At 36.8% G+C, this 16204-nt stretch overlaps 1 protein-coding gene across 3 annotated transcripts in view; it reads right to left on the bottom strand.

Moving 5' to 3' along the window:
* CSMD3 (CUB and Sushi multiple domains 3) overlaps positions 1-16204 on the bottom strand; it is a 601317-nt gene that overhangs the window by 474742 nt on the left and 110371 nt on the right. For all 3 annotated transcript variants that reach the window (XM_061447844.1, XM_061447845.1, XM_061447846.1), the window contains exon 3: positions 14005-14117. In XM_061447844.1, the coding sequence (XP_061303828.1) occupies positions 14005-14117 (113 nt within the window). The remainder of the gene's footprint in view (positions 1-14004; positions 14118-16204) is intronic.

Below are 16204 nucleotides of genomic sequence, written 5' to 3'. Positions count from 1 at the left end.
CCTCTGGATGGCATTCCTTCCCTCCAGCGTATCAACTGAACCACACAGCTTGGTGTCATCGGCAAACTTGCTGAGGGCGCACTCAATCCCACTGTCCATGTCACCAACAAAGATGTTAAACAAGACCGGTCCCAACACCGATCCCTGAGGGACACCACTCGTTACTGGTCTCCAGCTGGACATTGAGCCATTGACCACAACTCTTTGTGTGCGGCCATCCAGCCAGTTCTTTATCCACAGAGTGGTCCATCCATCAAATTGATGTCGCTCCAATTTAGAGACAAGGTTGTCGTGTGGGACAGTGTCAAATGCTTTGCACAAGTCCAGGTAGATGACATCAACTGCTCTACCCCTGTCCATCAGTTCTGTAGCCCCATCATAAAAGGCCACCAAATTGGTCAGGCAGGATTTCCCCTTAGTGAAGCCATTCTGGCTGTCACCAAACACCTTGTTGATTTTCATGTGCCTTAGCAAGCCATCCAGGAGAATCTGCTCCAAGATTTTGCCAGGCACAGATGTGAGACTGACTGGTCTGTAATTCCCCGGGTCATCCATTTTCCCCTTCTTGAAAATGGGGGTTATATTTCCCTTTTTCCAGTTGTTTGGAACTTCACCTGACTGCCATGATTTCTTCTGTCTTTGTATTTTAAAACTCTGTCAAGTTTCATTTATTTGATAGACAGCGTGTCCTGAATTTATGATGATTATGATATTCATTAGTCTTTACCTCCAGTACTACATGTGGTATAAATGCAAATGAAAGAAACAGGATACTGCCCTATTTTCTGAAATTGGTTTTCTTTCTTTCTTGATTTTTCTTTTTGTTTTCATTTTAATTTCTGTTACATTCTTTTTTGTAGCTCATTCCTGTAAGCCAAGCATGCTATCCCATAGATAACATCTTTTAAAGACTGTTATGCTAGTTTATAAATGTTATCACATGTGAGGGATTATGTGGGTGGGGTTCATCTCACAAGACTTCCCAAACACATAGTGCTGATGTCGATATTCTGTATTATCATTGCAGACTTCCTGCATCTGCATAGTAGAGGGGAGAGAGAAACAATTCCAGCGTGCCATCCCATTTCTTTTCTTGCTACTGGCTATAAAGTAGGCATAAATGACTAGTTACACGTAGGTGTATGTATAAGACATACCTACCACCTGGTGAATGCTCCATCCCTGGCAGTGTTCAAGACCAGGTTGGACAAGGCCTTGGGTGATATGATTTGGCATAAGGTGTCCCTGCCCATGGCAGGGGGGTTGGAACTAGATGATCTTAAGGTCTGTGGAGACAGTGTTCTCATGGGAGAATGAATAATTGGTACATAAAACTCTGAAAATCCTGAAAGATACATCAAGGCCATGAAAGACCCAAGGAAGCCTAAGCAAGCAAGATAAGAAGAAGCTGGATTTCACCAAGTTAATGAGAACTGTGGACTGTTGGCAAGCTTTCGAGGTCAAGTTCCCACACCTGTGCTTAACCAATTATATGCTAGCTGCAAAGGGTCTTCAAGACAATTATCCAATCATAATATGCCAAATCACTGTAAGTGCATGTAAGAAATAGTATTTAAGGGGTTAAGGCTTTGTAATGAACGGCTTTTTGTCTGATCATATTGATCTCTGAGTCCATACATATTCTGCGGCAAAGGTCCTTTCCAACCCTAACTATTCTATGATTCTAAGAAGAGAAACTAAACCCATCCCTCAGAAGAGAGCAGTGAAAGTATAATCTGAAATACTTCATATCTGAAAACCAACCTTAGAACCAAAGGGGTTTAGGCAGAGACCTAAATCTCACAGGAAACTGAGGTAGCTCAGGAAAAAAATAATGCTGTATGTATATTAAGATTGAAACTTCTTAAGTTTGTCTTTTGTAACTATTTCCAATCTGTAATATGTATTTAATCTTGCAGGTTATTTTTTTAATTTTTTTTTTTATTTGTCATTTCAAGTCTGTATAGTGATGAAACTGGATTCAAGTGAATATAACAGGCAATTCGTATAATAGTTTCATGAAAGACTCAAATCTAAACATGACAAACTTGCTCCTTGGATTATTTGCAACCTGAAACAATCTTGGGAATCCAAGATATTGTGACATATTTTCTTCTAAGCAGTGAGAGTCAATTTTGTGTGCTCAGTACATCTGCTAGCAAGCAATAGAGACAAAGCCAAGTGGGGAGACAATTTACAGCTGTAAGACTGTTATGATCTCCTGTTGTCATTCTGTATTACACTTGTTGCATCAAGATGCAGTTTGCTAAATGCTTCAGATTAAGGTAAATGGGCTGTTGTCAAAGGAGCAGTGTTTTTTCTATGCCATCAGGAGTACATAATGTCATTCATGCTGCATGGCGTTTGTGAGCCGTGCAGCAGGCAGCAGGCTGGGCCAGAGAAAAGGCTGAGGGAATAACATTAGATACAAAAAAAAAGGATACGTTTTTATCCTTACTAATTTCCTGATCTGGCTCCCTGCATGGCATTGCGAGTGATACAGTGAGAAGGAGAAAGGAACACGAGGCTGGGGACCAGACTAAGTCCATAGCACCTCAAAACAAGTAATAACATTTAATATTAAAGTAATATTCTTTCTACTACTTTTTCAATTCCTTTGCCTTGCTTAATCTCACCAAGTTGATGGCTACCCCTCTGAAAACTGTGCTTGTTTATATCGGTCCCTTGGTCAAAATTGAAATGTGTTGCCTACCAACACCACCGTGAGAAGCTCTTGTGCTGTAATGGTCATACCATTTTAAAGTTTGAAGTCTCCTTTTCTATTATCATCTTGCAATAATTTTTGTTGTTGTTGTTGAATAAACTCCTTGGTTTTGAGCAACTTTTCTTAGGTTTGTTATTATTTTATGCTGTACTTTAAAAAGTATTTATTATTCTGTGAATAATAAATAAATAAATGTATTTAATTGACAAAGAAGGTTTCTATAAAATAGGCTTTATGAAGACCTTTTCAAGCGAGTGCAGAGCCCTGGGAAAAGTTGAGGTGTAAGAAGTCTCTACTACCTTGCACCTCAACAATACATGAAGCTGGAGAGTATTTCAGATGCAACAGTAGCACATCTGTGAATGGAAGTAGAAAATTTTTCCATACAAAGATTCTTCATGCTCTGAATTAACACGTTCTTACTGCCTGCAATAAAAGCTCTTGTGACAAGTATAGAATTGAGTAATGCTACACTGTAATTAAAGATGACATAGCATGTTGTTATTTTACAACACTACTTGTCTGTAAACATCATATTCTTCTGTCTACTTTCTAAATAACTTGTAAACGAGAGAGACAGGGTGGTGTAAGGAATGACTATACAGCACTGGCTTTCATTTTACAGCACTGATTCAGACCCAGACATAAATGCTCATGTGGAGAAGCCATAATTTACTAGCATTTTCTTACCCTGTGGTTTTAAATAATTTCTCTGATGATGCATATCTTCATCACAAAATCAGCTCTAAAAAAACTGCCACTAAGTGCATCAGTGTTGATTATCCCTTTAGAAAGACTGGGAATTGAACACTAAAACTGGCAATGATATCTGGTCCTAAAAGAACTAAGAACACTTATTCCTGGAGAGAGACACTGACAGAACAGGGAAAAGCGACATAAATGTTAAATGCAATTAAAATATTTGTTATCCTACTACTTTAATTTAATCTTTAACAATACAGTAATTATGCAGCAGTCTCCTAATCCTTTATTTTTATATGAAAGCAGTAGGATTTCTTTCTCTTATCAAGTCACCATATCTATACTCACTTCAGATGCTGTTTTATTTATAGCAAGGAAATTACATAATGTAAGATGAAAACCAGAAGCAAAGAAAGTGTAAAAATTATGCACCAAAACTCGCACTGTTTTTATCAACTTTTAGTGATTCCATTGCCATTATTTTCAGAAAATTCTTTTTCTGAATAGTCCAAACTATAGTGAACTCATGTCTTTAAAGTCTGTAAATTTCAAGGGTTTTACATAAACCATTTATCAAGAATTCATTAAGACTTTTTCTCTGCTTAAAAGAAATAGGTTAGCTGTGGAGTTTTAAAACATTTCTACTGTAGAGCTGCATTTAAAGAAAAAGTTATAAAATTGTGTCAATATTTTGGGACAACTTTTCCATTTATATCTATAGTGTGGATCTTTGATAAGCAGCTTAGCTAATTACTTTTTAGCTGTAGCATGCAAGTTGTGTTCCATGGGATTTTAGTGGCCTGCTGCCAACCATCTAATAAAGGAATGGCTTTTTTTTCCTCTTTATGTTGTTTAGGTAGGGATTTGTCGACAGAATAGCAAAATTACCAAATGAGAATGGCTCCTCAACCCAAAAGAGGGATTTTTATTTGTAGATAAAATTGTTTTCAATTTTTTTTTTTTTTAAATTGTAGAGCATTTCACTAACCATCTAGTCCATTGTCAAAGCTGTCTGAATTTGCACGGAGGTTTGTATGTAGGACCTCATCGGCTAATGAGTAATTGTGTGCCAAGAATAAATCAAAAAAGCAAGTATCTTCCAAAAGCAACTTCAAATTTTGCTTTCTTTCAAAAGACAGGAAATTAGAGTGCTGAGTAAGCAACTACTCCTCTCTTCCTGTTAAAATAAAACTGTCATAATCATAGCTAACTGTTTATAATGGTACTGCTCCAGATGATGTCAGTAACTTACACAAATGTATGCTTTATTTGCAAACCTAAAAAAAATTCACCTATTCCCAAGCATTTTCCATGTCACATAATTTATATTGAGCTTAGTGGGAGCTACTGAATGCCCAACAGTATGAATATCTTACTATGGATCTAAGTGTCCAACTAGGAACGATAAATGTGAAAAAACTGAAAATCTGCTAAAATGAGAAAATGAGTCTGTTCCTAGATTACAGTTCTGTATTACCGAGACGCATGTTCTCATCATGAATAAACCTCTTCAACTGTAGTTTCCTAGTGACTTTCAAAGACTTTTTAAGATTGCATGCTGAAACTGCTATTGTATATTACTGATTCAAAATTTCACTGAGCTGTAAGTTAGGGAAAGCATGAAGGAAGCAGATGCTTATAAATATGGAGCTGCATTTATTTTGATACTTTTATGAGCAGCACATTAGCTCCTACAGAATACAGTTTCAGTTACATATACTACTTGCCTAGATATGGGATCAAACCAAGAATCTTAAATTAGGCTGCTTTAAGATTTGCGTTTGTTAGGATGTTGTACTTATCTTAATAATATGACAGTCCAGTAGCTGAAGAATGTAAGTTCACAAAGAAAACCTCAGAATCTCTTGAGAAATATCTCTCAAGACTTGCCATGTATGTTAATTTAGGGTTTGTTTTTTTTTTATTTTTCACAAAAAATGGCATTGAAAATATAAGAAAAAAAACTAAAGACTGACATATATTAAGATCTCAAATTAATCACTGTCTCAGTTGAACTTCGGTATGAGGCATGCATCAAAACAACAAATTATAGTACCATAGGTTGACAAATATGACTTATTTAACAACATTATTCTGAAAGAAATAAATTTAACAGTATATTGAAATCATAAGTAGATTTTTTTCAGACTAAGGGAGAAACATGTTTTCTTCCAGTAAGTAAATATGACTTAAGGCAGAAGAAAAAAGAAGTTTGCATTGGTTTTTAACTTTCAAATAATTATTTTGCAGATGTTAAAACAAATTTATTTTCATTCATTCTGCCTGTAACAAAATCATGCATGTTTCTGTGTTTCTCTAATCAATCAGCTTATTTATTTATCAAGATTTGTCAAAGAAAATTTAGCACCCAAAGGACAACAACTAAAGTCCAACTGGTAATTATGGTAGAAACACTAGGTATAATTACATGTGCATGAGCTTTTCTTCCTACAAATGGTAAGCTATTTTCCAAATGAAACAACAAGGAAGACAAAATCTATCTAGATGAATTTATCACATATTCTCCCTAAAACAGAATGGCAAATTCTGTGGAGCAGAAACTATCTTTAACTGTGCTTTCGTGCACTGTTAGTAAAGTGACACTACCCTCAATACTGAGTGTTTGAGAGGTAGTAGTATTTAGATACTCCCCTCTACCTGACACAGTCGCCTGCCTGCAAGCCAGAACTGTAGTCTTGGACAGTGTGTTTGTTGACTGGGGCCCAGACCCATATTTCACAGAGCAACTTCTGTTTGCTCAGCTTTGCAACTGCTACTTCATACTATTCACCCATGACTGGTAATAACATGGCCAAGGGAAACTGGAAGCAGATCAAAGGTTAGTATGTATTTCTGAGGGTGAAGAGTGAGGGGAATATGATCCCAGATGGTGTTGGTATCCGTTTCAACCCTTCTGCTTAGGAGAACAGCTCTGGCTATGAGCAAGTGCATTTAGCAGACCAATGCCTAGCTATACCATTGTTCTGAAGGATCTGGGCTCCTTAATCATGGTACCTCACATGAAGATGTAGGATTGCTGGTAAAAAATTAAACCACCTGGTCAAGGCAAAGATGAACATAACCTCAAGTACACTTGCTTATTTCGTAAGGACATCCTTTAAAAACAGTCTTGTCAGTGGATAGTAACCTAATCACAAATGAAGAGAAGAAAATTGTGCGCTGGATTAGAAGGCTGGGAAGTAAGTAGCGAAACTGGGATGTGAGGCTTTGAGACATCACATTTGGACTTACCTGGGGAATTGTTAAGCAGAATCTCCTGGGAAGCAATTATAAGGAGGAAGGGCTGCCAGAGACAGCTGATGTTTTTAAAAGACAATCAACTATTTTAAGGGTAAGTGAACTTTGGCAAATGACTCATGAGGCTAACAAAGGAGCTTCTTAGTGAACAAAAAATGAAAAGAAGTACAGACACAAAAATAATAGCAAAGAGGAGAGACAACAGTAAAGCAGTATGAAATGCTTTTGTGCCTCATTCTTTCACAAGAAACTTCTTCATGTATCTGTACGGGTGGGAAGGTGAGAGGCAGTTCTGGGTGTGCAGTAAGTGAGGGATTAGGTAAAGAAGTTGAATACAGTCATATCCACCCAAGGGTACATTTACGCATGTGAAGGAATGTTATAATGGCCACTGCCTCTAGCAGTTCTGGGGCCTGGTTTCTCTCACCCAGCCATTGGAGTCCAGCCCCAGACACCTGTGGGTGTCGGACTCAGGCCAATGCCCCTCACTGATGCTTTCCCATTTGCAGATTTAACCAGTCACACAGGCGAGCATGAATCCTGTCACCGAAACCCGGGAAAATATCCAGGGAAAAACACCCTGGACACCGACACGACTGCCTCAGACTGCCACACGCAAGGCACTGCCTTCAACAGCACCCACCTACTGGGCTCACATAAAATACACAAGCACCAGCAGCCGGCAGAGGAGGTTACTCATGCGGACATGCACACGAGTCTGTGTGGGTTCACAAGCACTCGTACATTAACGGATCCACGAAGTACCAGCCCAAACTCCCAGTGCACCCAGCACCCCTGCCCGCACCACAGGCCCTCTTACCAGCCCCATGCGTCCCCTACTCACTGGCGGATCCAGCTTGGTGCTCGCTAGCGTGTTTTTTGGGACATACACCATTCCCACCCCAGTGAGCGGCTGCCGAGCCCCCTTATCCCGTCCTGCTCGGCGGGGGAGGGGGGGAACTGCTCCGTTCGCGTAGGAAACCACAAGGTCTCCAGACGCTGAAGAAGGAAACAAGAAGTAAGTTTACTGTAAATTTCCCTAAAACTGTATCAGGAGGAACAAAAGTCTCGGCAGGTTCTTACTCTTATAAAATGATACGAAGTAGAAAGAGAAAAGTAAAAAGGAAAGAAAGACGGAAAGAAAATTGAGAAATAGGATCAACATCCCCTGGATACAGCGACGTCTTCTCGGTCAGCGAGTGGAAATTCTTTCATTTGTAGTCCTTTCAGTTGGGGTCCTTGTGGTCAGTGAATCCGCTGGAGTCCAGGGTGCCCACCACATGGCTGAAGCATAGGTTTGCCCTTTTCTAGGGTCAGGCTCTGCTGGACTCCTCCCACCGGTGCAGACTTATCCGCAGGGGATCTGGTGAGCCCGTTCCAGCGCGCCTTGTGCCGTGGCAGGCGACACAGTGTCTGTCGCTGCTTCCGGGCAGTGCATTGCCGGGGCAGTTGATCTTCATGGCTTCAGGGCAGACACCACAGAAAACCACCCCCCACTTTGGTGGAGCAGCATCCCTGCTGTGATAAGTGACGATAAGTGAAAACGAGCCGTCCGCTCCATCTTTGGAGTTGTTTTGAGACACAAAAAAAAAAAGGTCTCTTGGGCATCACACCCCCAACCCCACTCCAGTAGCAGAGGCACACTGGCCGGGGGCACGTGTGTCTCTAGTCTGACTCCATAGCTAGCGCTCGGCCTTTGAACCCCTCACACACACACAGGGTCAAGAGATTGCAGCAAGAGTTAAGAAAGGATTTAATAGGAGGCTAGAACAAGCTGGTGCTGAGGTTCAGGGCTCAGGCAGACCAGCGTACTGAACAGACAGGCCCGTTTTTCACGCAAAATGATAAAAATGCATAACTAGCGCAAAATAAGTTGCTACTTGGAACAAAATACTTTATGTTAAGACTTTGAAAGCCTATATTAAAGTGAAAGAATACTCTGAAGTGTGTGGTTTTATTGCAGTACTTAAGAACCTACCATAAGAGCTAACAGATGCTAATGCCCTGTAATTTAGCAGATAAAAACAGAACAAGAGCCACTGACTGGAAGATTAAAAATCAGAACTAAAAAGTCTTAGTTCTAAGTAAGGCAGAGTGATCGGTGGAATCAAAGAAAGTGATAATTTTCTTGTGTCTCAGTGTCCTCAAGAGGTGATTTGCTTTCCAGATGTTATTCTTTAGCCGAATCTAAATTAGTGATTGCAGTATCAAGAAAACTGTGTGAAATGCAATAAAATAAAAATTAGCCAGATTAAGTCCACAGGCCTATTTTTATTTACTCTTTCTGTATGTATACAAGAGTGGTGGGAGTGATGCAGCATATAAGTAAAATATTTAAAATTAATAAGCAGCAAGGTAACCAGGTATTGATTTAATAAACAGTGATTCCCTTCTGTATTAAAGCATTACATCCAAGTACTTCTAGCATTAGGATTAGAGTGGTAGTCCTGAGCAGTGCTGTGTTGTGACACACAGGCTGACTGGATCAGCTGGAAGAAAAAAGTGGTTTTCCCTGCCAATACTTATTTTATTCTGTGATAATGTTAGGTATTAGCTGACAGTGCAACTTGTAAATGTTACATATGATTTTAAAAAACATTGGCTAGGAAGATGTCATGTGGGTATACATTTCTGTATGATACATGGGAAAGAATATTGATTTATAGTTTTATCAGATAAAATATCTGAGGTATTTTGAAATTTTTTATAGAGTGAACTTGTTTTGCTTTTTGTCTATATTGATGCTGAAGTATAAATAATATGACTAAAAGCAGGATGATATTTTCTGTTGTTAATCACCGCACAAAGTTGGTGCAACTTCAGTGCTGTTAGTGTAGTTAAATTGGAAACACATCAATACAAAAAAAAAACTTTGCATCATGAACTAGCACCGTATTTTATAGCTTAGATATTTATTCTTTCGCTAAATTTTGCTTATATATTTGATAACTCCCCTTCATTTACTAAATTAATTTGGAAATACTGCAAATCACACCTTCCCCTTTGCCTTCCCTGTACTAAGGGAGTTAAGAACTACCTAACAGTTAATTAAAGAATGCTACAACATTCAACATTCAAAGCCTGATAAGCATATTTGATGTTTTCTATTTCCTTGAATACGCAACCATTTTATTTCTGCAGATAGAAGTCTACGAACAGGCATTGTTGATATGTTTGTGCCCACAGTTACTGTTCCAAGACCAGAAGGATATGCCAGATAATTTCATGTGACTTCCTAGAAAACTTAAACACATATTTTTTTCCTGTTACCCAACATGCTGAATGGAAGTAAAAATTATTAATTTAGATTGACTTCAACTGTGTAATATGTTTCCTTGCTTGTTTTAGTATGATTCATTTTCAAAACAGGAGTTTCCATTATCTATTTAGGTAATTTAAGCAGTCTCTATTTTAATTATTCTTATCTTTTCTTTGTGGACTTTTCTTTCAGAAATGCTAGGAAAATTCAGTTTTAATTCCATTTTTACCAAGGACTTGCTGAAGCAGTCTTATGACAGAGAGCTCTATATCCAAAATAGCAATGGCAAAATACGAGCCAAAATGAAAAATGTCTCTGTCTGTCAGGTAGTAAGTCTAGCGACAACTTTGCATCTTAGAGTCTGTGGCTGTTACGACTCCAACCTGGCAAGCGCTTTTTGAGTGGACCTATTATAGAGACCACTCAAATATTAAATGATAATTCATTGGCACTCAAATTTTTATATGGCGTTAGTAGTGATGTTATTAGCTTAATACAAGTAGTACTTCATGAACCGTATGTAAATCCAGAGTTTAAATCATGTGTAGCCACATTTCATAATTCTGTTATGCAGAAGAGCTAAAAATAGATTATTCTATTTGTTCATATTTTCTAGCCCTATACCAACTGCCAAAATTATTTTTAGCATCCACATCCTGGCACATTTAAGTCCTAGTAATATCTCTGATCTGCATTCTTCAATAATCCCGTACATCAGCTACCAATTTTTCTCAATATTGCTGAAAGAAATGCATGATATGTCCCAAGAAGTCACATCATCCTATTCTGTTAATAAACACCATCTGCTCCCTTCTTTCCTCCCCCCACCACTCATTACTCATTAAGATGAGATCAGTCTTGAAAGTTTTAACATTGCTGTCAAATCCCTCTCAAAAGCATTTAATCAGAATTGCTGAATTTCTATAACACCATTCTAGTACAAGCATGAAGAATATTTCATTATTTAAGGTGTCTAATAATTCAGTTTTATAGTTCAGTTTAAAATTAAGTGTAGCAGCACAAAACAGATAAAATTGTATTTCATAACACTATTATAAATAATTGCAATTCATCACCAGGACATTCAGAGTTTTCAGTATAAGAATGCATATTAAGGTGGTTTTTTTGTTTTTTTCCCCAATGATCAATAGAATAGCATAAAAATATCTATCATGTTTATCTCGAATAAAGATGGACATAAATTCTAGCAGCAGGATTGTTAATGAAGTCAGTGATTTCAAAAATGTCAGCTACCTGTTTAATAGCAGTAAAATAACCCAGTAAGAACAAAATTAAGCAGTTTTCAAAGCAGGACTAAGTTCAATGAAGCCCCTTGCTGTATAGGTCAAACTTCTATGTTGCTTTCTTTCTCAGCAGCTGTATTTTCCCTCCCATGCTCTCTATGAACAAAGCTGCTTATGTATCTTAGTACAACAGGAATGGAAAAGTGCATCAAATTCTTCTATCCAGAAGCCAAACTAATCTTATCATAAATAAAAAGGACACAGCTACACTGTGACTTGACCTAATTTTTCAAGTAGGGGATGAAGTATAGCGTTTCTTCTCCGTACATTAATACCTATACATGTTACACAGACCCTGAAAGCAACTAAAAAAAACCAAGAAAATATGCCAGAAAGCTCTCTAGAAAAAAAATAGGCATGGAATCAGCAGACTTGTAACTCCCCCATTTCTCACTCCAGCCAGCGAAGCTCTTGGTGCAAAACAGAAATAAAATGATAAATTGCTGATGGTAATTATTGCAGCTCAAGTGTTTTTATTAAAATCCCTCCTTAAGTTTCAATGCATCTCAGCATTTTCTGTTGCCACTGTGATTTTTAATTTTTTTTTTTTTTTAAGTAACCTGTTTCTGTTTTCTCTCATGAGATCCTTTTTCTCCAGGGGTATCATTCTATATAGAGGTGTATTTCTCAGATGTGTTCTTTCCCAAATAATAGAGAAGCTGAACATAAAGAATTATGTGCAAAATGGTACTGAAGCTAACCCAAATAGGCCACTTGACATTGAGGAAGTTAAAAAGGTGAGAAGGAGAAAAGGAGGGAGGGATGCAGGGAACAGATTGAGGATTATGATATTGATGGTAGGAGGCCAGAGTGAGTATTTCCGTGGCCTATCCTTATTTAGTTTAACTGGATGCAATTGTAAGGGTTTACATATAATGGCCCAGCATGGTAGTTCTATTGATGACATCATTTTATATCTTTTCATACCCATTTTTATTCTCAGTAGACCAAAAAATTAATACATTCTTTTATGTTACGATCAAGAAAGCCCACAGTAGATTCATGTTTCTCACAGAATCTGTCAGGTACTCTGTTGTTTCTTGTCAACTTTCAACTGCAAATCTGTCAAGGAGGATGGGGGGTTAGAGAAAGAGATGTTGATGGGCTTTGTTTATTTGGGCGTTTTAGTTTGGTTAGTTTGATTGTTTTTAAAGATAGTGAATAGTAATTCACCCTGTATAATCATCTGTCTATCCTCTATTTCCAAACATTTCAAAGGGAAGTATTTTAAATGATCAGTGGTTATGAAAGGTATACTCCTTTTTCAAATCACACCTGGATCTGATCCCTTCAGATGCGTATCTCTACTGCTCATCCTGCCCTCTCATGCTATCTCTATCATTTGTCTTTATTGCAATGACAGGTTGCTAATCATTTCTATCTTAGGTTTCGAATTACAAATCCATAATGAAGCACTTAAGTATGTGGTCTGATATTTAGGGGTACTAAGTATGCAGATGTTTCATCAGGGAGCTAAAAAGGAGCTACTGGGCAATCAAAATTTTTGAAAATTGAATACTAGGTAGACCAGCTCTGAAAATGTTGATTGCAAGGTTATACACATTCATAAAGAGTACAAGAACAGAAACGGAGAATGCCTTGATGTGATTATCATTTAAATGCATCTATTCTCTCATGTCAAGGAATGATGCATGAAGTGAATGTAATGTAATGAGTTTTCATTTCTTTGGTAGCTGGATATAAAGGCAGGCAGTTTCATAGGAAGTTAGAAAAACAGGAATTGAAAGAAAAATTTTCTCAGTGAATGGAGCTGCCTTGATGCAGCTCTTAAAAAATAGGGCTGGCCATATGAAGAGAGACTCCAGTGAACTAAAACTCTTTAAACACTTTTAGTATTCCTGATTACACAAACTGAAGTGTCAGATCCAAAAAGGATGAGTATCAAATTGAAGGTATTAAGTTTACGTTTCTTTCTAAAATGCTGATTTCTGTGATTGAAGGTAAAATTCCATCCTTATATGTCAGTGGTTCAGGAGCTTGAGTTCTGTTAATCAGAATGTTATTTTAGCCCAGAAAGGAATTATATGAGGAGTCAATCATATGTGCAAACTGAACTCCATGGTGATAAGCATGTTAGAGCTCATTGTCCCAGTGCCCAGAAATTTATTAAAGAAAAAATGAATGGATAGCATATTCTAGCTCTTCAAACATGACTAAAGAGAACTTGATCATAAACAAGATCCTTGAACATACATACAATCCTATAAACTTCTGGACTTCAGGAATACGTGTGGCAGCTCATTCACTCTGTCTGGGTGAAAACTGCTAGACAATTGTGAAAACTTCAGTACAGAAGTAGGTTTATGTTAGTTTGGAGAACTGAGTCAGTATTTCTCCTATCAAAAGCATGAGAAAGAATCCATCCATAGAACTTGGAGATATTAATTTGACTACTTAGTGAAATTCAAGAGTAACTACTAATGTCTTGGCATTAATTTGAAAAAAAACATACATTAGAAGGTCCAGAAAGATTATGATTATGTTTTTCAGAATTTAAAGAATTTGGCATTATTAAAAGAAATGTTATAAAACATTTGTGTCTGTATGGTACTGTAGACAGTAGAGTTTTAAATATTTTGGTTTCAGATGTGAGTCTGTGCATCTGAATGCCTGAACAGCAAACACTGTAACTTGGTTAAGTTATAAATGTGTATTTGTATGCATTTTTGTGGGACGTTCATGATTCATAGAGATCAGAGAAAAAAATACAGAATCTATGATTAAGAATATCTTACCTTCATAGTAAACTTTAAACCCATGAGCACTAACTGCAAAGTCACTTGTCAAGCGCAGTGAAAATACAGATTTTGTACTTGTCACAGGTGGAGGAAGATGAAATCCTGTTAACCTAAGAAACAAAAAAACACAACTCATGGTTAATTGTCTGAAAAATAAAATTGTGTGTAACAGGTTGCTTTTCCAAACAATATTTCATCATGGAAAGGACAACCGACTTAACAGTATATAGTTTGTAATACTCGAGAAAATGATTTTTAAATGACAGTTTATGGAATCAATACACAATTTTAGTGGCTTTCATGGACACTGAACCAGGTAAGGTACATTGGTTTGAGAAAACTGTATTTAGTAGAGATGATAATAATATATATAAACTTGATTTTTAAAATGGTCCAGATTATAACACTTATTTTCTTTATTCCAGAAGAATAACCTCATCAGGGTTCATACCAGACAAGCAAACACATAGTATTTACCTGTCAAAATGTTCAAAAAACAAGTTGAACAATTTAGCTGTGTATGCTCATCAGTGAAATCTAGACATACTTTCAGAGCCCAGTTAGCCTTGTGTGGCAAACACAAGATTAGTGTGATTCATTGTATTAATGATTAAACATTAATTGTATTTGTTGCTTAACCTTATTTTTACTTATTAGTTTGAATTTAGAATTATAGAAAAATTTAGGTCAGAAAGACCTGTGGAGGTCAGATAGTTCAATGTCCTGCTCATAGTAGATTTAACATGAGAGTTGGTTCAGAGTGTTCAAGATTTATTACTTTTCTTTCCATTATTAGAATAATAAAGTCACTGTTTCTTTTTTCATACATACATTAAGGATCATGTTTTAATTTACTATTATATGTGATTCATTACCCTATGCCCTTATGGAAACCATTTTTAAGGACACTGCAGTAGCCAGGGTATGCTATTGTCATGACAGATATGAAAGCCAAATGATAATATTACTTACAGCATAATAGCCAGAAAATTGAAAAAGAAGAACAAAAGTAGCAATGACCCTTAAAGAGGTGTATATACAGATCTCTACATATGCAGCAAGTCATCCATGTGTGTATCCAGATACCTGCTCTTTGTTTTGGCATTGACATCATCATAAATAATGTCATTAAAACAATTGTTTACAGATTATTTAGGATTTAGGAAATGCATTTGTTTTACTTGATTAAGAGAATATATTTTTGTTCTAACAATAAAACAAATTAATAAAATGCTTACCTCTCCCAAATGTGCATATATATAATGATTTGACAAGTTAATACAATTTTCCCATTAACTTACCCATAAACCAATAAATACATTAATTACATTAATACATTAATTGGTAAATATCACCACTTGCAAGTCAGCTGACCTAACATAAAACCAAGCCAGTAATTTGAATAAAAGTTTAATTTGCAGCACAGACTAAGTCTAGCCGATATCTTTTTGGTTACTCAATGAGTTGAGGAATTTGTGGGTATAAATGCATATCCAGCATAAGGGAAATATACATTTATCCCAAATTATTTAATTTTATGAGTGGTACATATGCACAGCTTTGATAGATAGAGGATTTTTAAAATGAACATGCATTTTACTAGCATGGCAAGTGTTACAGCTCCACATGCAAAACACATCATTATTGGAACTGTTTGATACCATTTAACTTTCTGGGTTGTGCCTTCTATCATCATCATTATGCTGCATGAACTCAGAAAGGTTCAGCTTATTTCTTTAAATTGGTTGCTACACTTAAATTTGTATGAAAAATGCAGTTTTTATTTGTAGTTTAGTGGATGCAAAAATAATTAAAGTTTTTAATAACCAAACCATGCAAATATCACTTGGCAAAATACTGCAAGTTTTCAAAAGAAAATGTAATTTAATGTCTCAAACAATCACTGTCACCTAATACTTTAATATTATTCATTGAGTGTTACAGCACATTGACCTCACAACTCAAGTATCATTTTTTATGTAAAACTCTGCAAAAAGTCATAAGTGTTAGCCAAAATAGCTTTTGTTGCCATTTAAAACGAAACCTAACACGTACATAAAAACCACAAAAGGTATTTTTGCTGCCGGGTAAGCAGCACTACATCTGTAAGATACTGATTGTCATTTTCAGGCCAGTCACAACTAAATGGCTAACTTAAAGAGAGTACCCTCATAAAAGCAGAACTTTAGGTGGGACG

Source organism: Pezoporus flaviventris, unplaced genomic scaffold (assembly GCF_033815535.1).
Source record: "Pezoporus flaviventris isolate CSIRO_AGI_PZ_B2104156 unplaced genomic scaffold, CSIRO_AGI_Pfla_v1 ptg000007l, whole genome shotgun sequence".
NCBI lineage: Eukaryota > Metazoa > Chordata > Aves > Psittaciformes > Psittacidae > Pezoporus > Pezoporus flaviventris.
Note: the sequence above shows the minus strand (reverse complement) of the source record. Positions and strands in the feature narration are given on the sequence as shown.